Below are 26,241 nucleotides of genomic sequence, written 5' to 3' on the forward strand. Positions count from 1 at the left end.
TTTCAATTTATCCTTCCTTCAGACTTCTGCTCTTACGCTTTCAGTCCACCTGATACCTCATTTGCTTTCCCTCCATTTAATCTCTCTTTCTCCTTCATTCTCTCCATCCACATCCCCCTGCCTTGTTTCATATTGGACGACGCAATCCTGATTTGACTTTGGCCCCTAATAGGGGCATTCATTTGATGTGAAAATAGACTGAACTGAGGTTGGCGGAGAAGGGAGAACAAAAGGGAGAGGGGCTGAAAACAAGTGTGTGGTTTTACTCTGAGTGTGTGTGAATGTTTGCATGCATGTGTGCGGGAGAGTGACTGAAAGCAACCAATAGAGATAGCAGTGTGTCATGAAGCTCCAGCATGGTGCTCAGTCAGATCCAGGGGTACTGTCGCATCCTATCCTCCTCAACACTGGTGTTGCTCTGTGGGCCAGGGAGGTCTATAAGCCATCACGGAGATGTAGATATAAATACTACAACGTCCCACTACACCTTGTGTGCCGAGGCAGCTGCAGCCTCAATCTACTCTTTTGATCTTAATGGGTCATTAACAGGGATTTGACCATTGTTTTAAGCTAACATCAGTAAAGAAAGGTTAAAGTCATGGTTTGTAATGGGTTGTTGTAGTATTTATGGTGTCATACAAGACTGGACTTTAAAGCACAATGGAAGCCATGAATAATACCCGACAAAAAATACACCAGTTGTTGATCAAACTGATTTTTGAGGACAGATTGGAATGTTTTGATTTAATTTCCCATTTAATCTTCCATAGAGAAATTGCTATTTTAAGATATCCATTTGTCACTTCAATATACAATTAACTTATTTGTTTCTTTTTTGTTGTCTTTCAACATTGAATAACGTCTTAATCATCCCTGCCAGTATAGTAAAATAAAACGTTATTTTCTTATTTATTAAAGGATAAGACTGGAGTCTTCTTTGTCAACAATTTCCATTAAAAGACCAAAACTAAATTTGTGTTTGTCTGTTTCTCTTTGTACCCTTTCTGTGGATAAATATGGTTATTTGATGTGCCACTCAGACAATACTTACAATACAAAAGCGGTCAAATTTGAACTAATATAAACTAATATCTAAATTCTTATAATTATAGGAACAATCTGAAACATTTAGGGGAATTAATCGGCAGCAATGGAATACAATATTCATAACAATGTTTTCATCAGTGTATAATCTTCTGAAACTAAGAATCGTAGTGTTTTTGTTAGCTTAAAAAAGGCATTTATATCTACATATGGAGTGGCTCGTCTTCCATGGAGTCCGCCATCTTGCACCGCCATGTTTGTACAGCAGCCCAGAATGGAGACTGGCTCTGGCTGGAGCATTCGCGTTTTACGTTATCTGAAGGATACGGATACGTTCCGAAACCTGGTATTTAATGTTTTGATGTCATTTATTATCACGATGCAGCGCGAATTTGCTCTGCTCTCTCTATTGGGCTGAGCTCCTCCAACTACACACACACACACACACACACACACACACACACACATAGACACAATCACACATGAAGTGCAGAATACTGGAGTTGACAGCGACTATCCTTGTTACTGTACGTGCAATAAAATGATTAAAAAGCCAGAGTGTGAGTCGCGGGCTGAGAGAAAATTAGACCTATTAATTACGGTGGATGAGTTCACTCTGTATGGATTTATTCTATACTTGTAATTGCAAATGACAGCCAGTGGGTTGCTTTGTTGTTTACACTGTTTGTCTCATGGTAAGATTGATCTTGTCATATGTAAATCAGTGTCGGTAGAGTTTTCTCACTATGGGATGACTTGAGAATCCAGCAGTAAACATTGTGCATCCAGGCTGCATTGTTGCTGAGAATGGACACGTGTTGATTAACAATTTCTTTTAAAGGGAGGTTGCACATTTGTCGTGTGCCATTCAAGTGTCAGAACACGGAAAATCTGAGACTCGCAGGCTATAAACTACACATGCTAAATACAGCTGTCACTCACATCAACATGAAGCTGCCGGGCATTCAGACAGAAAAAAAGGAAAACTGTAGATACATGCTGCTGTTTGTGCTGTTCTTACACCCCCTCACACATGCACTGTGCAACACGGAGGCCCTGTCTTTGCACACATTCAGAAAAGCATACACTGCTGCCTCTCTCTGGACATCAATTTGAACTACACCTTATTTAAAAAGCCCAACATGATAACGGTCATTTTATAATCTACTGCTGTTACTCTCTTGTACGCCAAGACTGTATTGTGTCCTTAGAGCATATGGTTTACTTTTCTCTCTGCGGAGTCATATTTCATAATCGCCTTCAACACAAATTTCAATTTTGAAAGGGAAATTGGAAATCTATCATCATTTGGTGTTTAAAAGTAGTTTCATTCAATTTCATCACAAAGCCCAAGGGGCGTCTGTGCATCTCGGGTGGAACTGATACTAAAGTCTGATTGAAGTCTTTCATTATATTTTTATTGTTATTTCATAGTGTTTCTCATGTGTCTGCTGGGTTGTCTTAAAGGAGATCAACACAGTCAATTTTTCAACAATGGTGGGTGCATGAAAGAAATGTATTTTTGTTGGAACATTTAGAAGGTTTGAAACTCCTCAGAATTGAGTAATGTCTGTGATGGCAGAGCTGTAACTACACAGAGGTCATGGCCTCGATAGTTTTCTCCTTAGAATATGAACCAGAAGCGGGTTACCTATTATAACTTAAAGTTATGAATAGCTGATATCAACATCATTTGACGCAGTGTTCCTAAATTTGACCATTCAAGAAAAACGCATGAATAAATACAACATTAAAGGAATAAAATAATTTATCCAAAGAAGAGTAGAGAACAGCTTTTTCACCAACATGTAGAGAAGCTCTTGAATGTTCATTTTTTATGAATAAAGAATTTTTGAAAATTACATAATTTTAAGATTTACGTTTTATAGCAATAACATTGTATGTTTTCCATTTGTTTCCTCTCGTCGTTAATCATCTCGTGACCCCTTTCGTGGTTCATACAGGACCTGTTGTGGAATCTGAAACCGCACAAAGACTTTGAACGGGTTGCAAACATTCCTTGGCACTCCTGCCAGCTGCGAAATCTACACTGATAATGATATGTCAAACAACGCTCTTCATTAATTAGTTTTCTGCCCTCCCTGTGTAACTTTAGAAATGATACTGCTGTACACACAGAGCTTTCTCACCACTGCGCCTCAGCTCTACCCAGCCATTGATTAGAGAAGTGCTCAATAATTCAAATAGCATCGGAGAAGAGCATGCAATTCATCATCACTCATGTCGTTTTGGTGTTAGGCAATGACCTTTGCAGCCATACCAGCTAAATCATCTTGTGACATTATGGATGGGGTCATTTGTAAGTGTGTCATGCTATTATTACTTCTTTGTTACAATGGATCCTTCTGACCTCGATGGGATTCAGTGACTAAAGAGTTTAGCTCATTATAATCATAAACCTGAATGGATTCTCATTAGAGTTCCAGCCACCAGGGTAATGAGAGGTCAGGAGTTTTACCAAATAGGGTATTCAAAAGCACTGAAGACGAATTTGACAATGTTCAGAGTTGTGTGAGGAGTTTTGTCCCTTGAAGTTACAATCTCAAATATATCTGTTTCATTCTCTTTGGCACCTAAAGTATGGCGATATTGCTGGTGTGTTTTTTGATCTCACTTCCCAGCATCCTAAGAGTGTCCTAAGATCATTTAAAAGGTATTTCTCGGTTAACAACCTACATCAGGTTTGGGAAATATGTCAAAGAGTGATGCACAGTAGATGACCGACCAAACATATTAATAAACAAACTTTAAGAGATGAAGTCATACAAGGAAAGAACTGCAGCTCGGGGTTTCAAATTTAACATTCAGCTGAAATACTGCACAAATGAAAGGCTTATCTTTGAGGTGTTCGTAAATGTAATAAATATGTAAAAATATTTGTTATTGGCTTTTTATTTAATCCCATGATTAAGCTGCTTATAGCAAAACATTTGTACAGTTATTTTTCAACGTTATTTGGGCACAACAAAAGTGCAGAGTTGTTGAGCGAGAATAGTGAATCACTATAATGACTATAATGATGACAGAATTCTCAAATCAAACACCAAGTTCACTATTCTCCCTGACCCTTTTATTTAGAAGCCATTACACTGTCCACCACCATTTGAATTGGAAAGGATGTGCTTTGAATAGAGATCACGAAGGAAGATGAAATTTAGCAAAAAGCTTCTGTAAAAGAGGAGCGCAGGTGCTGATTTGATTAAGTTTGGGTTTTCCTCTTTTCCAGTTTGATCCAGATGCCCTTCTCTGGTCGCAGGATGAGCTCTCCTACCGGCCGAAGCTCTTCACGTTCCTGACAAGCTTCAATGTTAAAGTTACGCAGAATGGACGCCAAGACCACCTTTTCTTCCATAAGTGCAAAACGTTGACCTGAGGAAAGATTATAGTGGAACACAGACACAGCAGTTATTCTGGAGTTTGTCTTCGTGAAGTATGCATAGAGACGGGTCCAGTCAACTACAAATTAAACCTGCCCTGTTCTTACCGATGCAGTTGCGGAGTCCAGCGGAGAAGGGGATGTACGCATATGGAGGCCTTCCCACTGAATTCTCCGGCAGGAAGCGCTCAGGCCTGAACTCGTTGGGCTCTGGGAAGTACCGCGGGTCACGGTGGAGAGCGTAGGTAATGATAATGGCATTGGCACCTTTGGGCACTTTAAAACCATCTGCAGGTACAACAGAAACTTAATTACCGTACTGTAATTACTGCCCTTACAAATCACTTAACTCATTTTGTTTGACATAAGATCATTATTAATTTTACTGCCTCAGCTTAAGCCATTAGAAATCATTACAGACAGATGAGAGCTGTTTAATACAAAAAAAAAAGACTGGGATGAAACTATAGTGTATCACAATTTGGGTCTTGTTTTGTTCGACCATCATTTATAAAGACACTATCAAATAACAATGTGAATACAGTGTTAATGTCTGGGAAAAGGTCAGCAAGTGTCTGACTCTTTAAGGCCATAGGGCCTTATTCTATAAACTTGAAGAAACTCTGGGGAAGAGACGGCTCCATCAACACCATAGAATATATGCTATGTGACGAAGAAACCTATTTGTCAAGTGAAAATAACACAGGAAGCCTGGCCTCCCCTGGATTCTTATAAGAAATGCCACTGCCTTTGGGGATTTGCACTCAGCAAATGAATGTTTCATTCAAGTGTCATCACTCATCTGTAACTCACTGATGTGGCAGTCTTCACCGATGTTGCGGGCAAAAAAAGGCACAGAGGGAAACAGTCGCAGGGCCTCCTTGATCACACACTCCAGGTATTTGAGCTTCTTCAGGTCCTCTATGTTAACGGGCCGGTTGGATGTACCTTTGCACATAAAACAAGAACCACTGTTAAACTCTTCAGCACAAAATACAGATAAAGAACAGAGTTTAAACTAGGTCTTGGATCAGATAGTTGTTAATTAGATTGCGCTGCAGTTTCCTGCTGTTGCACTTTCTCCTACTTTTATATCCTTGACATATACCCTACTTTTCCCACCTTCTACAGTAGATAACGACTCACATGACGACGTGACAAAATGTAAATATTTACGTTTAGTTTCGCACTGCACACGAACACGTCGTCTCCTGGACAAAATATTAACTTTAATTTTAATTTATTGACATAGCACCTTTTAAAAACCGAGTTTACAAAGTGCTTTGACAAACAAAGCAGCAAAAGTAAGGCAATAAAACAACAGAAAGCTCAACAAACTAAGGTAAGACTTAAACCCTGATAAAACAGTACAGTAGGTGAAACAATAAAGCCAATCGATACGATAAAAATAAATTAAGAAATAAGAAATAAAATAGTCATGTGTGTGTTTAGCCCATCCACTTGCCCTCTCTTTATAATATGTCAGTTGCTCTGACCGTCTTGTGACGCGGGTGGGTTTACATTGAAGCTTGTTGAAAGCATGGTGCGTTGGTATCACATGCCGAGTGGCACTGATACCGTTGGTATTTGAAGAGATGGGGTTTTAAAGACCGGTTGAGTATATCAAAATGAAGGCGTCTTTCCTTGAGGACGAAGTGGAGGAAGATTAGATCCTCAAACTTGTGAAAACGTAGCATGTGTTATTACTACCAGCTCACGTCTTGAAAAAAAATGCATGATGGCACCGAGTCAACAGGAAGTGGTCAGACGAGAAGGGCTGACCATCGGAGCAGAGGGCAGTCCGAAACCAGGAGGGGACTATTGGATTTCAGCCAATCACAGAGCTGATACGGACACTTTCAGATACTTTCAGACACTTACAGAACACAAAGGACACTGTTCTACAGGAAATTCTTCAGTCCATGCGTCTTCCCTCTTACAGCTAACCGAAACCCGTCGGACTGTTGGGGGGGGGACGGGGGACGCGTGTGGCCTCTGTTCCTGGAATATATTACTATCGATAGAGTAATTCAGTTTGTAACTGTTTTAGCTTCTGTTAATTATTAAATACCTGTTTTGATCATAACCTAAACCAGCTCATTTCTTAGTACTACTTCGCTGCCGAAAGTTAGCAGCGGCGGAAGTCCTGCGGCCTTGCATTCCTCTGAGAAGTTTCAGCCTCAACAATATCCACAAAGCAGTGAAAATAATTCAGTTATTCTCTAAGTATTTTGGCAAGGACTTTACACATCTATTATCCCTGGTATAAGCTCCCCTTGAGCTGTAAAGAACAAATCTGAACAAAGATGAGTCAAAAGGCCTTTGGGCGGGAAAACAAATGATGTCATGAAAGTTAGAAGGTGTGGGGTGGCGGCGTGGGAGAGGGCATGTTACTGTTACCGAACACCTCCTGAAGCTCTTGTTGAACTTTGCTGTGTGCCTCAGGGTGGGAGCCCAGCAGATGTACGGCCCAGTTCATAGAGGCTGCTGTCGTATCATGTCCCTGTACGATGAGGGCCATTAAAAATATAGAAAAACAGCACATTATTCAACACTTTAAAGCTGAGTTTTAGTGTTTTTTTGTTCGTGAGAGTATATTAGGAATTGTATGAAAATGTGTCGTGTTAGTGTGTCATATATTCATTCAAATGTGACCATAGATATGAGCAAGGATGAGGAGGAGAAAGAAAACAAACTAGAAGAGTGTACTCAGTTGAGTGCAGATCTCTGCCAGGTGTGTCTCCCTCTCCCCCTCCCAAACAAAGAACACTTAAATCTCACTCAATTGTACCACCCCGGTGCCTTACAGTCAAGATGGCAACTAAAATAACTTAATCTGGGATTTATATATGGATTATAACGCCTGACAGAGATAATAATGTGAGTTATATTTCTGACCACTAACCCTAAACATAAAGGTGTCCACTTCTTCCTGAATGTCCTGATGGCTCATTCTGTTGCCATCCTCATATGTGGCCTTCAAGAGCATGTCCAGAAATGCTCGTCTTTTCTTCGTGCTCTGTTCAAAGTCGCTGTCCGAATCATTATTGGAAGTCCTCTCTGCTCTTTCTTGTATCACCTGAGACGGAAATTCAATGTAATAGAAACTGAACATCCACTGATTTTTCAAACCACTGGCTTCATCACTTACTTTGTATGTGAAGGAGTGCAGGATCTTGAGTGTCTTGTCATGCTCCCGGCCCTCACCAAAGAAGTTGTATACAAAGTCGAGCCAAAACCACGGTGTCCTCTGTCTGCGGCTCACAATGTCACTCATTCTAACGACAAAAAAGTTGGGAAGAACACAGAAACATGAAGCATTTAATCCTATAAATATTCCCTTATTATCGTCTCTTTGTGTAATGGAAAAGAAAATCTAAATAACTCACTTGTACACGCTTTTAACATACTCTGAGTCAGAATGACTCTGGGCGTAAATTTTCTTTCCCATTGCAGTTTCTGAAAAGACTTTGTTAGTTGACCATCTTTTTTTGCTTTATTTAGACCATTCTAAGCATTTTATTATGTGCAAACGGGGATAAAAAGTTCATTTATGCATGCACACAATTACATTCACTGCACATATTCTACCTCACCACAGATAATGTCCAGGGCACACAGGGTTATGTGACTGAAGCAGTCAAATTGACCCTTCCCCGCCTGCTTCTCCAGCTTCTCCACCAGGATCTCTGCCTGCTCGTTCATCACTTCCAAGAAGTCCGTCAGGATGGAGAAGTGGAAGGTGGGGGTCAACATCTTCCGCCGCTGACGCCACTTGCTCCCAGTGCTGACCAAAAGCAGGAGACATCAAGGAGAACTTAAGGGTGGGAAAGTACTCAAGGCACGTATTCTTAAAACAAATGACAGAAGAAGCAGAGATGAAAACTTTAACTTCACCAAATTTGGTCATCATCAATACTAATTTCAGTAATCAGATCAAGATTTGACCTTTTGACATTTAAATAACACTTTGTTGGAGTGGCAAAGGGGCACAAGAAGGGCATCTCTCCCAGCAGGATAAGCTCTGTCTTACTGGGCAGCCTCAACGTCTCCTCAAAGCCTCCACACCTTTGTGGTTTCATTGAAGTTTACATGCATGCTTTCACTCATCCATACATGCATGACACCACTGATATCTCCTTCCATATCTCTACGTCTTATTTTTCCTTTTTAACTAAATAACTTAATTTGGACTCCCTCTTGTTGCAAGCCTGAGCCAAATTTTGTAACGGCATGTTGAAACAGATTAACATGAAATTTGCTGTGGACATTCATGATCACAAAATAATAAATTGTGCCACCTCCGGGTGGAATTAGGAACTGATTGCATATTGATTGTGGTGACCCCTTCACCGTTTCCCCACTTTCAGCCCAAAAATTCCACTTGTGCATGAATTATTTAAAAAATCAAATGAAAATCACCATGCCATTCATTTTTCACACTTATATGCTTCTATAGCACCACCCTCTGGCTGCAAGTATACACACACTTTTGTTCTTTTTTCAATGTGAACACAAATTAAGAAGGGGTTTAGACTTAGTCTACAGTATGCATCTGGGGCATATCTATGGGTCTTGTTTTTATTCATTTGTCATTATCATGTTGCTGTTGATTTCAAAACGACTTTGTTTTTCTTTTCTTTAACTTAATGTTTTGATTTTTTCTGATCGTCCCTGACAAGCTTTTAAAATCGAGCAGATGAGCTCCACAAGTAAATACCTTGTAAGAAGGCCTGTTCCAAGCCAAGGGTGGAGGAAGTTGTATGACTGGCCTTTCTCCATGTGGACAGCATTGGTCAGAATCGTCTACAAACGACAATTAATAAGAGCAAAAACAAATAAGAAATGCAAGAAAGAATGAGCAATCAAAAACAGCACAGTTGATATTCAATAAATAACTGGAATGGTGAGCAGTAGCAGTTATGTAGCAGTCAGTGGCTGCAGTCATGAGACAAAATAACTACAAAAGTGGCGAACAACCACAATGAAACAAAAAAAGACCAAAAAAGACACAAAATGACCAGAAAGAGACACAAAACCTGGGGCCTTTTGCATGTCCCTGCCAAGGGTCCATTTGTCTGCGCACGTGACTGCAGTGTGTAAAAGTGCAATGACATCCTAGATAAACCATGTGTACATAAAGAGTAACTAGGTCAAAGTCTACTCGGGTGTTTTGCTGAATTTAACTTTTGTGCAGCAGCCTCTGCTTCATAAGTTAGTGCTCTTCTATCTGTGCAAAGACATTGACTGTGATTACTTTACATGTCACTGAATGTGGTTAAAAATGAAACTTTTTACTCCTATTCAGTTCCTGAGGTTACATATTTACAAGATGAGGCACGTGGACAAACCAGTTACGGACAAACCAGTTACACCTGCTGAAGGCATGGTTGGCGTGTCGTAAATGTGCAGTTGTCAGTCACCGTACCTCAACAGTTTCCGCGTGGAACAGAACCACGAATGGGACTGGTCCAACCCAGAGTTTAAATAGCGGTGCATCCCTGAACTCATGGGTAAAATCCTCAATTTGACGAAAGAAATCTGAAACAAAGGAAAAAAAATCTGCATATACAGTATTTATACTGCATTAAGTAGGCAATTACGTCATCGGTTATGTCGGTATTGTGCTGTATCAAGCCTATGGGGCCTCCAGCAGCAGCATGTCTATTGCTTTCTTACCACCTGCATTGGTTTTGAACTGCAGTGCATTTCCTATGAAGGGATACGTCCCGGGCGCCTCCGGAATGTGCTTCATCGCAAACCATTTGTGCAGGTAAGCGCTTAGCACCCTGTAGGTGAGGTAGGTCAGAGTAGCAAAGAAGATGCTGATTCCAAGTAAAGGTATCGAGTAACTGCCGAGCAGTACTGCCATCTTTTGTTGCTGTGTGTAAACACGATGTGTGTGTGTGTGTGCGCTTTAAATAGCAGTAGCAGGCTGTGAAGGTGTGACGTGCCTTTGCCCCTCCTTTTCTCTGCAGTCAACCCTTCGTCTGCTCACTGGGTTAAAGTCGGCCCACATGGTGTATTGCTGTTCATATGCCTATAAAAAAAAATTTGGCGGTACTGAACATGGGAGATAGGAGGTAGATAAACATATTATATAACATAAAATATTTAAAAAAAAGTAAATGTTGGTACAAATTATATAATAAAGATGTTAATTATTTATCTGACTGACCTTGATCAAGACCTGATTAGTTAATAAATAACAGCCTTATCCATGTGCCAGTTATATATATAATATAATATATATTATAGTATATAATAAAGATGTTATTTACCCTTGTTATTTAACCTTAATTCACTCTTTACAGAGGCCTTTTGGTCTTGATTTTAATACTTTCTTAATTATTGAGTTATTGTTTGTTTTAATTGAATGTTTTGTGTTTTTATTTTATACTTTAAATAAAATATATTTTTCCAAAAGTTTACACTATTTTGTTTAGAAAGTAAGTAAGCACAATTACGTCATTTTAACCCTTATTATTTGTGTTGTTTGAGGCCATGTAGTTTGTGGTGGACCTGTTGAATTAAGATCTCTGTGACACAATCTCAACAGAGACTGAACATCAAGGCTGTAGCCAGCATGAGGACACTGAGGTCATGTAGTATTTATGTATTTCTAGGAATGTGGACGTTTTGGCAACCTGGCGAGAGTTTACATTCTGGAAAGAAAACTTTCACATGGTGGATTTCAGTATTTTTACACACAATACATTTCAATTTGGCAAACAAAATAATAAATAAACACTTCAGCATTCCTCACCCATAATTCTCTTTCTGACACTGTTCAGAAGACTTCAAGAGAGAATTTAGGCCTTCATGCTAGGCTTTCAAGGGTTAACTCAATAAATACAATCTGACAAATAGAGAAATAAAGTGTGGATGCCACTCTGTTGTGTGGTGATTGAAAGGTCTATATCTTTTAATGCTATTCGCTATAATCCATCCGTGCGTGTGCTCCTTGACACGACACTGAGACTAAGTCAGTTTGAAGCCTTGAGGAAACAGAAAGCACATCCAAATTGTAAAAAGCCTTGTCTTTACGAGACAACACATTTTGGAGGAGATTAATTTTCTGCGTTTTTCTGCCACAAGATGTTTTCCGCTAAATTATACATTTAAAAGTTGTGCCATCGCATATCAAGCTTAAGATATATAACTTAAAATATTTACATCACGTTTTAGCGATTGAGAGGTAAAATCATTAAAACTGCACTTGCAATATTTTTTTATTTCTAGACATGTTACAATGTACATTACAAAAAGTATAATGGTAATTACTAAATATGATTAATAATGATTTCTCTACCTTGCAGTACTAGCAAACAATAAATATACAAAAAACCCACTGTATATGTAGGACACATACACACACATACACAACACCACCTTTTGCTCGTTATCATTTATACAATAAGACTGAGCGCATAGTTACAGTAAGCACAATATTCACACAGAGGGCAAAACCATCCGCAGTCAGTTGCAATTAATTGAACCAACATTGGTATCTATTATTACAGAGTGAATTTCCAATTACTACAAATGAAACACATTCACTCCTGCAATCGATTAGTCATGCCAAGTGCCATGAGGAGCTTCTGGTGAAAGGCCGGCACCCTCTCCTTATGGACGGGCCAGTCCAGGACGCAGCATGAACGCAACATGCCTCTACGGAGGAAGAGTGAGCGAGACAACTTGTAGTCGTGGACGTCCTGCAGGAAGACCAGAATCACCGAGTCCCTGCTGGCTTCAATGACCTGGTGAAGTGCATGATGGGCTTTAAATCTGGATAAGAAAAGAGACGAGGGCAGGAGTGCAAAGAGACAATTGTGAGAACTCAGTATGCCACCCAGACAAGATATACTACACATCACAAAATTCTAAATGACGTATTTGAATTTGATTTACCTCCTACACCAGGGATCTCTGAGAAGAGTTTCAGTGACGACAAACAAGATCTTTCTGGACTTTGTCATATTATCCACGATGGATTCAAGCTTTGACATGCCGGGGACAAAATCTCGATCCTCCAAACAAAACTTGCACATGTCATTCTCTAAGGGGACCATCCTTCTCTCTACCCAGCTACCGTCTTTCTCCGCGTGGACGACGTAAGCGTCGTACTCAAATTCCCTGCCCTCTTCAACTCTGGCGTCGCTGAATCCTAACGTGCGATTGATCAATATGTTCCAATAAAACTCGATCCTCCAGCCGTGGAACCGCACCAGAAGCGCAGTTACTGTCAGCATGATGACGGCAGTGCTGCTCAGTATGTAAAGAGCCTGAAATGGGGTCATGTCTTTGCAGGAGAGGGTGTCAAAATCCATGACAGAGCGGTTAAAGTAAGCTAGTGGGGTATTGCACATATACTGGTCGCTGAGACCTGGCACGCTTGTCCCATGTGTGTCGTTCAACCATGTCACGAACCACAGTATGCTCTCACACGTGCAGTCAAATGGATTTTTGTCCATAAGAAGCAGGCTGAGGTTGCTCATAGGAGTTTTGAACACTCCGGGCCTCACAGCCGTGAGCAGATTCTTCTGTAAATTTAAAACCCGCAGTGAGCTCAGATCATCAAAAATGGAGTTCTTAAGACTATTAAGGAGGTTGTTGGCCAGGCTGATTTCGCGGAGGTTACTCAACCCTCTCAGAGCTTCTGCAGGGATCTCATCCAACCCGTTACTATCCATCTGTAAGGTCATCAACCTCTGGGCGCCTTTGAGAAACAACGCTGGCCCACCGAGGTCGGCGCTCTTCCACAAGCGGGCTAAGTTATTGTGTTGGAGCTTCAGCACTTTCAGGTTCACAAGCCCCTCCAGCATATTCTCTCTCATGTTAGCAATGTTGTTGTTGCTGAGATCCAGAACGGTGAGGTTGGGCATGGGACTGAATGGAGAGGGATCCATGTTCACTGCTTCAGCTTTCAGGCTTCTTCCCAAAGTCAGGACCCTCAGATTGGGCACATTCACAAAGGACGTGGGGCTTAGATTGACTGTCTGTTGGTTATTGGACATGTACATCTCTTCAACTTGGCCCAGGCCTTCAAACTCTTTGCCAGTGAGCGTTTGCTTGATAAAGTTGAAATCCAGAAGAAGAGTAGTGAGGTTTCTCAAAACGGAGAAGCTTCCAGGATTAATCTGCGCTATAGCTGTCCCTGTTAGATTTAGCTTTCTGAGAGGCGATCCCGCAAGTGAGACGAACGTCTTGTTGGTGATGTTTCTGAGCGAGGTGTAACTACTCCAGCTCATATCGAGTTCCTGAAGACTTGTCAAGCCTGTAAATGTGTGCTCTCTAATTTCATGAATGGCGGTTCTCTGCAATATCAAACTCTCCAGGTCACTCAGTGGTTGGAAGGCGAAATCGTCGATAATCGGGGTGGTGTGACTTTTCACAAGAGCTTTTGTCAATTGGAGTTTTTTCAAACTTTTGAGCCCCTGAAATGTGTCCTTGGTCAGTTGTCTGATGTTGTTGTCTGTCAAAATTAGAGTCTGAAGTCTGGACAGCCCCCTAAATGCGCCTTCTTCAATTTTGACCATCTCGTTACGGGACAGATCCAGAAAGGTTAGATTTGTTTTCTGTAGCCCTGTAAAGGTTGTGTTTGCGAGTGTGACCAGCTTCATCTTCCGAAAAAACAGGGCATCGATGGCTGTCCCTGACAACTCCGAGCAGAGTTTGAAAATAACAGGCGTGTCCATTTTATTTCCATCCATGATTAAAGTACGTAGGCCTGAAATAGGCTTAAAGCAACCAGGCTCCAACTGCAACAAAACATAAAACAGAGGTCTTGCAGTGAGACAAAAAAAGGGAAACAAAACAGACAACTGAAAGCAAGGACCTTAAAATACTACTTCCTAACACTGGTTCCAATTTTGACAACACCATTTCATTTCCCATTTCTAGGGAAGTTTCTTACCGTTTTCAGCGACACGGTTGACATGTTGAGGACTTGCAGAAAGGACGAATTGTTAAGAAACAAGAAGTCCTCTTTCTTCAGGGTGGTGATGTCATTGAATGCCAGATCGAGGCTCACAAGTCTGGGCAGCTGGGGCTGGGAGCCGAGCTTGGCTGACTGCAGTTTGTTTACGGACACATCAAGAACTCTCAGGCTCTGTGAACATTAAAAGGAGAATAAAAATGTAATACATGAGAGGCATATCGAACAACTGTGAGAAAAATGAGCTATAGCTATTACTCCAGCTATTACTGACCCAACTCATCAGTGTAACTGTACCTGTAGTGCAGAGAAGGGCTCCCCTTCAAGCTTTAGCTTATTACTAGCCATAATCAACCATGTTAAATTGGTGCAATGGCTCACGTCCACCTTCTTCAGCACATACACTTGATTGTGCTCCATGTTCAGTGTCTGCAGCAGAGGCAGTGTCTGGCACAAACCCTGTTCCAGCTTGGTGATACTGTTGTAGCTGACGTTGAGGTGGAGGAGGCCTGGGTATCGGGTGAGTGACACGGGGGGAATCCTCCTCAGTTGGTTGTGAGACATATCCAGGCTGGTGATGCTCTCGGGAAGGTCCTGGGGGACCGCCCTGAGGTGGAGGTGGCTGCAGTCAGCTCTGCCGTCTTGCACATTGCAAGAGGTCTTCTTCTGGGAGGCCACGCAATTGCAAGGTCCCGTCATGCCATTGCACATGATGATCAGCGCCAGGAGAAGGGAACGTGGGGCATGCATTGTTTCAAAAACCTTGAAAAACAAAAGAAAGATTAAAATATGCATAAGACTTAGTCTTTTTCTTTCTGGGCAATTTGGGGGCAGCACAACAAGAATAGCACCGATATAATATAATCTTAGAAAGTTAATTTGGCAAACATGTTTGCAAATAGTTATACACACCTGGAAGACAAAGGAAATATAAGGAGTATATTTCCTTTTTCTCTTTGAGCTCTGTTTTAGCTTTGTCTGTCTTCTGTTTGGTGCTGAGCAGTTCATATACAGTGGTTTTTTTTTTTTTTTGAACTTTTTCGCTTCAAACATGCCTGCTGCTACTGAGAGTGACTCAAAACAGGAAGGCTGCGGGCCATACATAACAAAACAAGGAGCTAAAAGATGCAGAAAAGCTTCAGAGAGGAAGTCTGGTCAGGTGATAATTCGCTGTTCATCACTAGCAACATCTTTCAAATCATTCATTTGATATTTTGTTAATATAAAAATGCTGAGTGGTGCCACTTTAACAGACAAATCGGTCATCAATGTGTGACTCAATATTTAGGAAAAGGTTTCAAGAGAAATCTCTCTTCTAAAGACAGTAAGCTATATTATTACTATCGCAGTAGGCCTACACTAATATGCTTTATTTCTATGACTATATAATCACAGCACTGAGTGTTACCTTGACACTTCACACTTTAAGTCTGGCTAATATTTGGGATATAAAACAGAGAGCTTACCAGATTGTGCCCTTTGTGTCAGACTTCATCGACTTGAAACTGAAGGCATTCACTTCCGCCACCACAGTGTCGTTAGCTCGGGAGCGCCGACAAGACTCGACAAGCTCCCAAAGTCAGACTATGACGGAAATGAGCAACTGGCAACTCCGATTTCACTTCCACATCGCAGAGAGACTGTAGGATTTAACTGTTTCATGCATGAGGATAAACAGAAATACGGGGACTTTGAACAGGATTCATACTCACTTCCTACAAACCAGATCGGATCCAGCCTATTTAAGATGATTAAACATCCGGAGTGTCTGATGCAATATAGACTGAGTGGTGCTCTAAACATCAGCAAGGGTTTGGTAAGGCGCGGTGTAAACAGGCGAAGTTGTGCTTTGGCACAGTAGTCACGAATGCGGCCAGACCACCGGAAAACAAAAACACTTTTTCTGTACCGTAATGTACATATGTGTTAAATAAGGGCACGTTGTTTCCAATTGCCTGTAAAATGCTAAATCTTGTAAATGTGTTTATGACTGTGTTTTTACTATGAGTAATACATCAAGTTATTTGTAAACAGTCGTCTCATTATGAGGTGACATTTGGGGATTTCGTGGCGAAGACTCAACGCTGAATGGGACAAATACCGTAAATTTAAGAGTAGACATGCAAGGCAATACATGTGGAGGAGCGAAACTGGCTGCAGGTTTGCTGTAAATATAGCGTTATTTAATAGCTCTAAAGCCTCTGATAACTTTAAAATCACATATGAATCTGCCTAGGTGACGCACCTCCGTCATTGGAGCACGTCTCTGCTGTTTTATAGGTGTTATTTATATATATATATATATATATATATAAGTGTGTGTATTCTGGAAACAGGTGCAGCGCACATGTCACGGTCTATGTGTCAGACGTCCGGCCATGTGCGTACTGACAAGAATGTATTTGTCTTCCAACTGTCATGTGTCACCCTCACTAGAAGACAGGTCGGCCCAGTCTTGCTCTGAACCAACAGGATTAACAGGATATTGTATGCTTGGACTAAATTCAAATGGCATAAGCGAGTCCGCCTATTTGGATCTTATCTCATATTATTTGTATACGGTTGTTCAACGCTCAGCTCAGCAGGTGCATCTATGGTATCACTTTAATTGTGTTGTCCACTGACACATAATGCACACACTTATTAAAGTCACGTAGGAAGCTATGAGTTGTTGTTCCGTCAAAATAAAGTGTGACCAATAAATGCATGTTTCTAAAACCTATGATATATCTAATAGAATATGTAATTGTAGCGAAAGTGAGTGAGTCATTCACATAATTCATTTGGTTCCCTAAAATACGCTCTGCAATAGTTCAAATGCAGAAGTAAAACAATAGTGCATTCGTGCCCATGTTACCCATGAGTAGAGGGTAGAGCTACTGCACTTATTGAAGATCAGTTTATTTTACTACACCTTTATAGAATACATGACAATAGTATTTGTGTTATTTTTTTCCTGTTGTGCATGTTATATTTACAATCATGGGTTATGTATCACAAATTACCCTGGGGCAGAAACACTGCCTTTTAAAATTAATAATATATTTTAAAATGTAATTAATAGAACTGGGTTGTTGAAAATATGCTTTACAAAAACATTTATAAGCTTAATACACAGAGTAGGTTTGCTGAGTATTCCTACTCTCTTTCATAAGCAGTCACACACAAACAAACCTGGGAGCTGCCCAGCACCAACACAGTCTCAAAGGCACTTTAAAAGTTCTGAGGCAGGGTGGGTGCTGTTATTTCACGCAGTCCTTTGGACCAACCAAAGTCAAGTCATATGATGATGTTTAATTCTTAGTTTTATTACATTATATAACGTTAAATGCCCCCATTCAGAACATCAGAGAAGTGAAACGTAAGGGAGAAACTGGACAAAAAAACAACAGGGTTAAACTACCACTAGAGGGCAGTAAAGTCCTTTTATTGTGCTGCTCAACATCCCTGCAATAGACACAGTAGGCCATTCATGGTGCTTCTTACTTGAATAGTTTCATATATTTCAAGTTTTGTAACAAAAAGATACGAAAGATACACTTTTTTAATTCTATACATAATGTAGTAGCATATGATCGGATATGTTGTTGCTCACTTGGAACAAGCTTCTCTGCTTTTTTTCCTCTTTTGCAGCGTGGCAAATCAATTATTATAGGTATTTGTAGGATTTGGCATTATACGTAACTTTTCGGTGATTCTTACTTTATTTGGAAATGCACAACAGGAGCAGCTTCTCCCCAATCTGAGCCCTTAAGAACACTTTGGCTGAATATCGCATTTAGCACCTATTTCCCCTAAGAAATACATTGCAAGGAAATGGAGTGAAACTAATTTATGGAGCAGTATATATCACAACAGTTCTTGGCAGCAAGTGGTGTATTATTGTGATGGTCCAAACACCAATAAATCTGAAGATAGCCAATGGCCATTCCCATTTGGAAAGGTCAGCAGTAATGTAAAAGCAGAAATGACCTTCTGCTCATGCTAAATGAATCATGAACTGGAACCACAGTTGATCAACAAACTGCACTCCTGAAAGCAAAAGCAATTACCTTCTTGTAATTGATGGGTAAGTGATGCGTCATTGCATCCTTCAGGCTGTCTTTTCACTTGAAGGGAAATTCACTTCAAACAGAAATACTTATTTTTTTCATAGTAGTTTTAAAATCCTGTTCAAAGTTCATTCACTGAGCATGCCTTTCACAGGAATATCATCGGTGTCATTTAAAATCTTTAATCATATCATACCAACAGCCACTGTGAACCTAAGTGTGTTAATTAGCTTGACATCAGCTGTCGCGCAACAGAGCCCGTGTTCCATCAGTCCCAAGAATGCCATTAATCCAAACCAGCACTGGCACCGTTCAAAGCCACACTGTGTCAAAGTGCTGTTCAAACCAATTATCTATTTCACGAATATCTTTGATGAACTTTGATTAGAAGTCTGTCTATATGTCTAGCTTTTCTTAAATTCATTGTTCACATCTTATCACATACTGTACATAGTGTATTTTTAAAGCCCCCTCTAAGCTAGCATAATGACTCAAGGAATGAGCCGCTCTGTCTGTCCGCTACTTTGGTCCAGACGGAAATATCTCAAAAACGATTGGATGGATTGCCACGAAATCTGGTACAGTCATTCATGCTCGGCAGAGAATGACTCCCAACGCCTTTTGGCGATCCCCCATGTGTTCTTCTAGGACCACTGTGAGTGTAACATTTGGTAACCCCATGTTCGAAAGTTCGAGCAAACGTCTTAAAAAGCCCCTATATGGCAGATAAAACATGATAAAGCCCACTGGGGTGATCTCCCAGTGGAGGAAACATGATGAAGTGCTTTCTTTTTTTGATGGAGAAAATGTGATGCAATGCCATATGGACTGCCCTATATACTAGACAACTTTCTGAATGCTGGTTGCCCACCGCATGCCTTTTACATTTTTCTTCGTCCCTGCCCGTTAGACACTTCTTAGTCTTTTCTTATACATGACCAAAATCTAACACTTATATTAAATCATGCTGGATATCATAATATAACAATATATAATATTTGTGATTGTTTCCTGGATTGTACGTGAATTCCCTGCACAATATCTCTGACATGTGCCTATTTTAAAAAGCGTGGTAGCAACCTGTGTTTAGTGTCTTAGCTCCTCTTTTGACGAAGCATGTAAGCTTATTTCTCTGTTTACCCCTGCGCACTCTGTTTGCTAATAGATTATTGATTATGTGGAGATTCATGGAGAGAGGACGCTGACTCTGTGGCCTTTTTAATTTCAGCACATCTCTCTTAGGAAACTATGGATGAATACAATTGTGTTGCATATCTTTGCTGGTGATTCTTCAATATGCAACGCAGGAAACCGTACATTGCCTCAAGAAAGGAGTCCTCCATTCATCCTCCATAGTCACACAGACCTGCATACACTTTTCTATCCCCTCTCTTTTCCTCTTCATCCTCTCCTCAGATTATTAGAGCAGGTCCGTCCTGGGATAGACCTTAGGCCACCTGATTGGCTTAGCCCGGTGTTAAGCCAAGGCAGCTTACGGGGCTTTGTGCCAATGGCTGGATTGCTGAAGACCGTAAAAAGTGGAGAGAGCTGTAGCACTGTGGTGGTGGAGGTGGTCAAGTTCGTAATGTGATAGATAAAAAAGAGACATCAGATTCAGGGGCTAAATTGTGTGCACTGTCAACAGCTCATTAGGGCAAGGAGGCATACACTGGCATGACAGCTGCCAGGAATTAGATGCACAACAGATTCTCTCGGGAGAAACACTACTTGCTACCGGAATGAGGGATTAAAAGTAAGGCGAAACACCCCCACTGTACTGTGGACTGAGTGACAGGCATTGCTGTACATGTTTCACTTCAGCCCGAGAGTGGCTAGTGCGTATCATGCGTACGTGTGATTGAATGCACTCATGCAAGAGGGATAACTGGGGGAGGCAGCGGCTCCATCAATGGGAGTGTGTGTGCCGCATTCTTCTTCTCACCGGCTCGGGCAAATCTCCTCTGCCTCATTTGCAGACTGAATCTCTGGAGTGTTGGAATGCCTCGAAACCAAAGGTGAGTTTGCCCCATTGGCTCTTCACTGTTATACATGGTGGATGTTAACCTATGTTATGTAACTCTGTGCATTACCTCACAAGGTAATGTCATTATCAACTCAAATCCTCACTTCACACTGATACACACTCCCACACTGTGTGCCTGTGAGTTTATGTGTGTATTCACCCCATAAACCTCATGCGATGTTAATGGAGTTAATTGCAGTCTCACAGCAGTGCATTGTAATGGTCTGACGGAATGGGCATCTGCTGTATATGAGCAGCTCAAGTGGAAAAAAAACAAAACTAGTGCAAGGAGTCCGAAAAAAAAAAGCTGGGGAGCAGTGGTAATTTAAGTCTTGTTAGTTTAACTGCACTTAAATGCTCTGATTCATCTTAATCACGTGTGTGACAAGGAGATTTTAGATGTTGAAGAGGGGAAAAGGGTCATGTACATACAAGGAGCGGTGCAGGCAGTAGCATCAACGTTGTAGTATGTTCTCTCTGCCCTCTGCAGAAAAAAAAGACACTGCAGCATATCTCCCCCTCCCCAGTTTGCTGAACAATGATGTTTGGAGGTCAGACGCCCAGCTCTGCTACTGGTGTCAGCCACTGACACACAGCGTGTGTGGTTGTTATTACACCTCAGAGGAAGGGAGGGGCAAATGTGCATTTTAATTTCAATCAAATGCTTGAGAGAATACAGAACAGGATATGGACCGTTTACTCTTGGTGTTCCTTATCAGATTTAGTCCTTTATTAGGGACATGAACACACACATTACGTAGATGACTCCACTATGTGTCACACGGCACACAAGATGACAATGTGTAAGAGTCATTTTACTGTGAACAGATGTAGCATTCTAAGGAATTGTGGAAGCCTTTATTCCTGATTGAGATCAATGAAGCCCACATAGAGGACTAACTACGCTACTGAAAATTATAGAATGTCTTCAGATCAGTGAAAACATACTGTCAGCTGCAACTGTTGTGCAATTATCGACACGTCATTGTGTCCTTTTTTTTTTTTATTTGAGCATTAGCCGATGGTATGTGCTTCTCTTCACTGACTAGTGCTCGCAAAGTGCCGACTCAGGTCTCTTCTCACCATAAGTGGTCCCCCAGGGGTGACAGGATATCAATACTGAACTGGAATCAGCAGCGTGGATCTACTACTGTGCTGTTAACTCTCTGCAGTGCAGCTCTGTAAAATGCAAGGGGAGACAATTCAGTGTGTGGGGAGCTCTGCTGGAAATATAGCAGATACAGGGAAAACCTTATTGGGGCTGTAACTCTTTGCAGTCGTTCAATTAGATAAACCAGAGTAGCCCATAGAGAATCTTTACAATTTCCTTTTGTCTCTCAGCAATAGTTAAAAGAAATAACATGTATTCAATTTTTACAATTGTATGAAATAGAAAGAGGTAAGGAAATCTTCGCACTAAGCTATAACCACCAAATTAGACGTATCAACTGTTTCATCACTAAGCCTTTTCGTTAAGATGTACTGCATGACATGTATACTGTATGTGTATGTGGACATATACAGGACCCAGAGACTTCGTCCACTTGGGGGCAGCAGAAACAAGTCATAAACACAACATTAACACATAATCATCTTATAAAGTTGAAATGGCTGATATGTTAGGAAACAGTTGACTATTTACACAAGAGATGCAGAGTAACATCTCTGGGCACTCAGCAAATGTTAGTTTGACAGTCCCTCTTTTTTTAGCTCTTTAGTTAGCTCTGTTTTGGTCTTCTCCAACTCCTGAGGAAAATATCTGTCTCTTAAGCTGCTAAATGTCCCGCTATGTTCATAAGCTATAGTCGCTAACCACACCTTTAAAAGTGCTATACACAGGATAAGGAGCATTTATATTGCCTTGGCTCTCATCATGGCGACGTCTGAGCCAGTGGCTTGCAGCTAATGGTGCTATAAGCGCTAACAGTGCAGAATATGGCAAAAGTGCTGAGCTAACAGTGTTTACCCGAGGGGTAACTCAAGGGTGAATGCTACGCTTCCGCGACAAGCTGAAACCGGCATATGAGGCCGTACAGAGTGGTGGCTGTGAGCTTGCCAGGCACGCTCACATGCACAAACATGCACTAAAAGCACGCCAATCCAGCCAGGCTATGTAAACAAAGCAAGGAGAAATTTGGATTACAACATACACACAGAGGGAGAGTTATTTAATTCTCTCCTCAGGTAGACATTACTCCATATCTGTATGTAGCAAATAGTTAATTGCTGCTATATTGATGCTTTAATCCCGTTTATAGCACCTTTGTAAATATTAAAGGAACAATAGTTGGTCTTTGGGTGTGTATGTAAAAATATGTTGGTTTTAATCTGAATCATTGAGAGACAGCAAATTTTCATTATCATGTTTACTCAATTTTAGTGTCTTACAACATCTTCCTTGGGCTTTGTGATGAGATCTAATTCGTGCCTGCAGTTTACAGACAGTGCCTTGAGCCCTGTCCCCCTGTTTTGCAGAGACATCTTGTGTGAAGAGTTGCCACTGCGAGACCATGTGCTGAAGGCCGTGAAACAAGTGGCCTATTCAGAGGGAGATTACACCCTTCTAACACCAAACTGATTGCATGGAAGGCAGGCAGAGAGAGCTTTGTGCCAGCACCTTAAGCTTTGGCTTCAACAATCTGGCAGTACCAACAACCCTGTCAGTGATAGTTAGCAGATGGGACTTAATGCCTTCTTGATTTGAAAAGCCATATGGTTTGAGGGAATGTTTGAGGTGCAATGGTTCCTTTGAACATACAAATATCATAATTGGAAGAACTTCCTCATTCAGGAGTGTCAATACGTTGCACAACGCTCAGACATATTGTTTTAATTACCCCTGGTGGCAGATTATTCAACATTTCTTTACATGACTTGTATGTGCTGGTGGAATGTCACCACTGCCAACCAGAGCACGGTATCTTCAATGAAACAAAGAAACAAACCAAAACGAAAAGAAAAGTAGATGTGACCAAACCAAATATAGCTATAATATATTTGATAGGATTTAGTTGATTTTAGAGTTCAAGTAGGTTTCAGCTGATAAATAAATAAATAAACACACAATTTTTCCTCCATCCACTTATAAGTTCATCCCCCTTTGGCTAAATACACAAATATTTCCCTGGGTCATGTGGTTAAAACTGATTTAGCGATTTAGGTCTCTTTTAATGTAGCGGAGCAGCGCTGTTACCAAAGAAGGAAGAGGAAGATTCATGGGTCACATTCCTCATCCTAAGAAATTCTCAGCCTGAGATCGCTTTGCCCCGCTGCATGCAACACGTTCAGCAGAACAATTTGTGACTTGTACTTTTCCAATTTTCCCATTTCCTGTTTGTGCTAAAGCTGTGACCCAACATACTGGAACTTAGAAGTGAAAGGCCGGTGACAGCTTGGCCACCGTGATAGCAGTATTTTCTCTGCTGCACATAGAAGAAATAAGACGAAAACAGTACAGTGTTATTTTTAACTCAAGCCCATTTTTTTCTATCATGTTTTAAACTATTATGCATCCATTGTTTTTTCTCTGAATCAATATCAAATTAAGTTATTTGCACCACCATGTACACAATTGCGTACCACTATTGTATGTTTGGTCTGGATTAATCTCCTCCTGTTGCCTCCTAATGATTGTCCCTTCTCTCACCTCTGGCAATGCAGGTCTGATAGGATTAATAGAGCCATTACTTAATTACAAGCCCGAGAAAAAGCTGAAAATCTATGAAGAGGATTTACAGCTTTTACAATACATCAGGGACAGAATTCTGAAGCAAATCTTTTCTTTTTTTTTGAGAAATTATTTCCCCTAACAGGCTCATTAGCAAGTAGATGATGGAAACAGAGAATGCGGATGATTCGGCCAACTCTGTACAAGCAAACGCAGCTGGTTTCTCTGCTGCTGATATGGAACATCACAATCATTACTCAGCATGTGAACATGGGTGGGTGCAGAAATATATGAATACATATGCAGCTGTTCATCGCCAACCTTTTGTTAAACTCTGGTAAATGTCAAATCCGGGTTCCCACTTTTTTCTAGAAATAATTTGTCAGGACTTTTCCAAGACATTTTCAGTGACGATGTAGCTGCTATGACTCTCTCGGAACACTATGTTCCTCTCTGTGGAAGTCTGACTTCAAAGACATGAAGTCTATAATATATATAACTTACCTCTGAAATCATTTCTTACATGCTTACTGTAGAAGTGATCTGTCAACTTTTGTAACTAAACCAAACTGCAAATTATTTTCCATGACACGTTTTTTCCAAATTATTTGCGTTAAGAACCGTGTTTAATGGTGCATCATGTGCCTTGAAGATTGAAATCTTGGGTCAAGATAGTTTGGGCTATTACTGTAACTGTAAGTCCTGCTGTGATTTAATGGAAACATATCTAGGGTGTCTCTCAGCCCGTTTCTCAATGCATTCTGGGATAGGCTATAGGAGTAGTAATAGAATATTAAAAGTGTGAGAACTGGATGGATAGATCAATTGAGATGGTACCTATGATGTCCTCTACTGGCTTCCGAACAACATGAAACTCCATCTACTCTAAAGATAGAAATGTGTTTTGATGGCGAATTAATATATATCCTAGAATTTGACTTAGCAGCACAAATTCAGGAAGTACTAATAGCAGGAAGTACCAACTCCTGAACATCTCAAGTGAGACATCAAGCACACAGTTCGTCCAAAACTGTGAGGACTTTGTGCTCTGCGTTCCCTCCAAGATAAACAAGCATGTTATCTCGCAGAATACAGTGATCACAATGTTAGTCTTGCCACGCTTGTTAGTGTTTTGGTTTGTTTTGTGTCACTAGTGTGGAAGCTTTACCCACAAAGTGAAAGAACATCCCCACCTCAAAAACTAAATCTGAATTTGGGTCTATTCAGCGTTTTTTAATGGCATCTATAGGATTACACAATGTCGATGTAGAATTTATTTATTGTGGATTGTTCTGTTGTAGCCTTTTAGAGGCTGAATTACATTTCCTTCACAGCTCCTGCTCCATGATGCCTTTAAACATTATCGTTGGCGATGGACCATTAACTAGTGAATTTAGTGGGGCAGTTGATACTGGACTGAATTGTCTTTGTGAGTCATGAATCACGCTTAGGGGTACTTTCAAAGCATGTTATGACATTTTTTTAAAACTCATGAATTCAACATGCGTCAGAATCATTGCAAAATGTTTAACTGTTAAAATGTACACTTGAGGCAGATAACAACACATGCATCATGTATTGCAAACCAGAGATTCATTGTCATGTTTGAGGGTATAGTTTGTGGTTTTGTTGCGCTGTAGTGGATTGCTTTATATGGTAGATGTGCTGCTCTCAATGTATCCATCTCCTTTACTTTTGTTGTCTTGGGACATAATGCACAATAAAACACATTTGGTTTAAATCAAGAAAAACCTTTTTATTTGTATTTATTTATTTCCTTTTTAATTGTTAAGTAAATGCGAAGTAAAAAGACAATCAATTAAATAAATAATTGACAAAGAAAGAGAGAATAATTATAAGATCTGCTTGGTGATAGCGTCTAAACTCTCTGGAAATGTGGAGTCTTGATGGATAATTCAAAGTTAAAGACACTCCCAGACACATCTCTCCTACGCTGACAATGAGCGTATTTTCTCACCAAACACCTGATAGTGTGAACCTGAAAGGTTCAAAGACGGGATCTTGTGACACGGTCTGAGCCAGCTGGCATATCCACTAGTTGACTGGCATCACATCCTCTTGAAGATGCTCTTGCTCTCCGTGACATCACTTTGTATTGTT

General features: G+C 40.6%; 2 protein-coding genes across 2 annotated transcripts; both read right to left on the reverse strand.

The window, feature by feature from the left end:
- Nucleotides 1-2,794: 2,794 nt before the first annotated feature.
- On the reverse strand, nt 2,795-10,352 carry cyp4v2a (cytochrome P450, family 4, subfamily V, member 2a). The gene is made up of 11 exons (XM_076091497.1): nt 10,121-10,352; nt 9,870-9,982; nt 9,162-9,247; nt 8,038-8,228; nt 7,831-7,900; nt 7,593-7,719; nt 7,347-7,520; nt 6,842-6,944; nt 5,255-5,389; nt 4,550-4,729; nt 2,795-4,434 (listed from the first exon to the last, which is right to left on the reverse strand). The coding sequence occupies exons 1-11, from the start codon at nt 10,311-10,313 to the stop codon at nt 4,265-4,267; spliced, it is 1,542 nt and encodes a 513-aa protein (XP_075947612.1). The 5' UTR covers nt 10,314-10,352; the 3' UTR covers nt 2,795-4,264.
- Nucleotides 10,353-11,655: 1,303 nt separating this feature from the next.
- Nucleotides 11,656-16,262, reverse strand: tlr3 (toll-like receptor 3). Its single transcript, XM_076091491.1, has 5 exons — nt 15,845-16,262; nt 14,676-15,140; nt 14,358-14,552; nt 12,353-14,202; nt 11,656-12,229 (listed from the first exon to the last, which is right to left on the reverse strand). Exons 2-5 carry the CDS (start codon nt 15,126-15,128, stop codon nt 11,998-12,000), a joined length of 2,730 nt encoding a protein of 909 aa, XP_075947606.1. The 5' UTR covers nt 15,129-15,140; nt 15,845-16,262; the 3' UTR covers nt 11,656-11,997.
- Nucleotides 16,263-26,241: the final 9,979 nt, after the last annotated feature.

The sequence above is a fragment of the Anarhichas minor genome, unplaced genomic scaffold (genome assembly GCF_050575085.1).
Source record: "Anarhichas minor isolate MPS153535 unplaced genomic scaffold, ASM5057508v1 ptg000014l, whole genome shotgun sequence".
In the NCBI taxonomy this organism is placed as follows: Eukaryota; Metazoa; Chordata; class Actinopteri; order Perciformes; family Anarhichadidae; genus Anarhichas; species Anarhichas minor.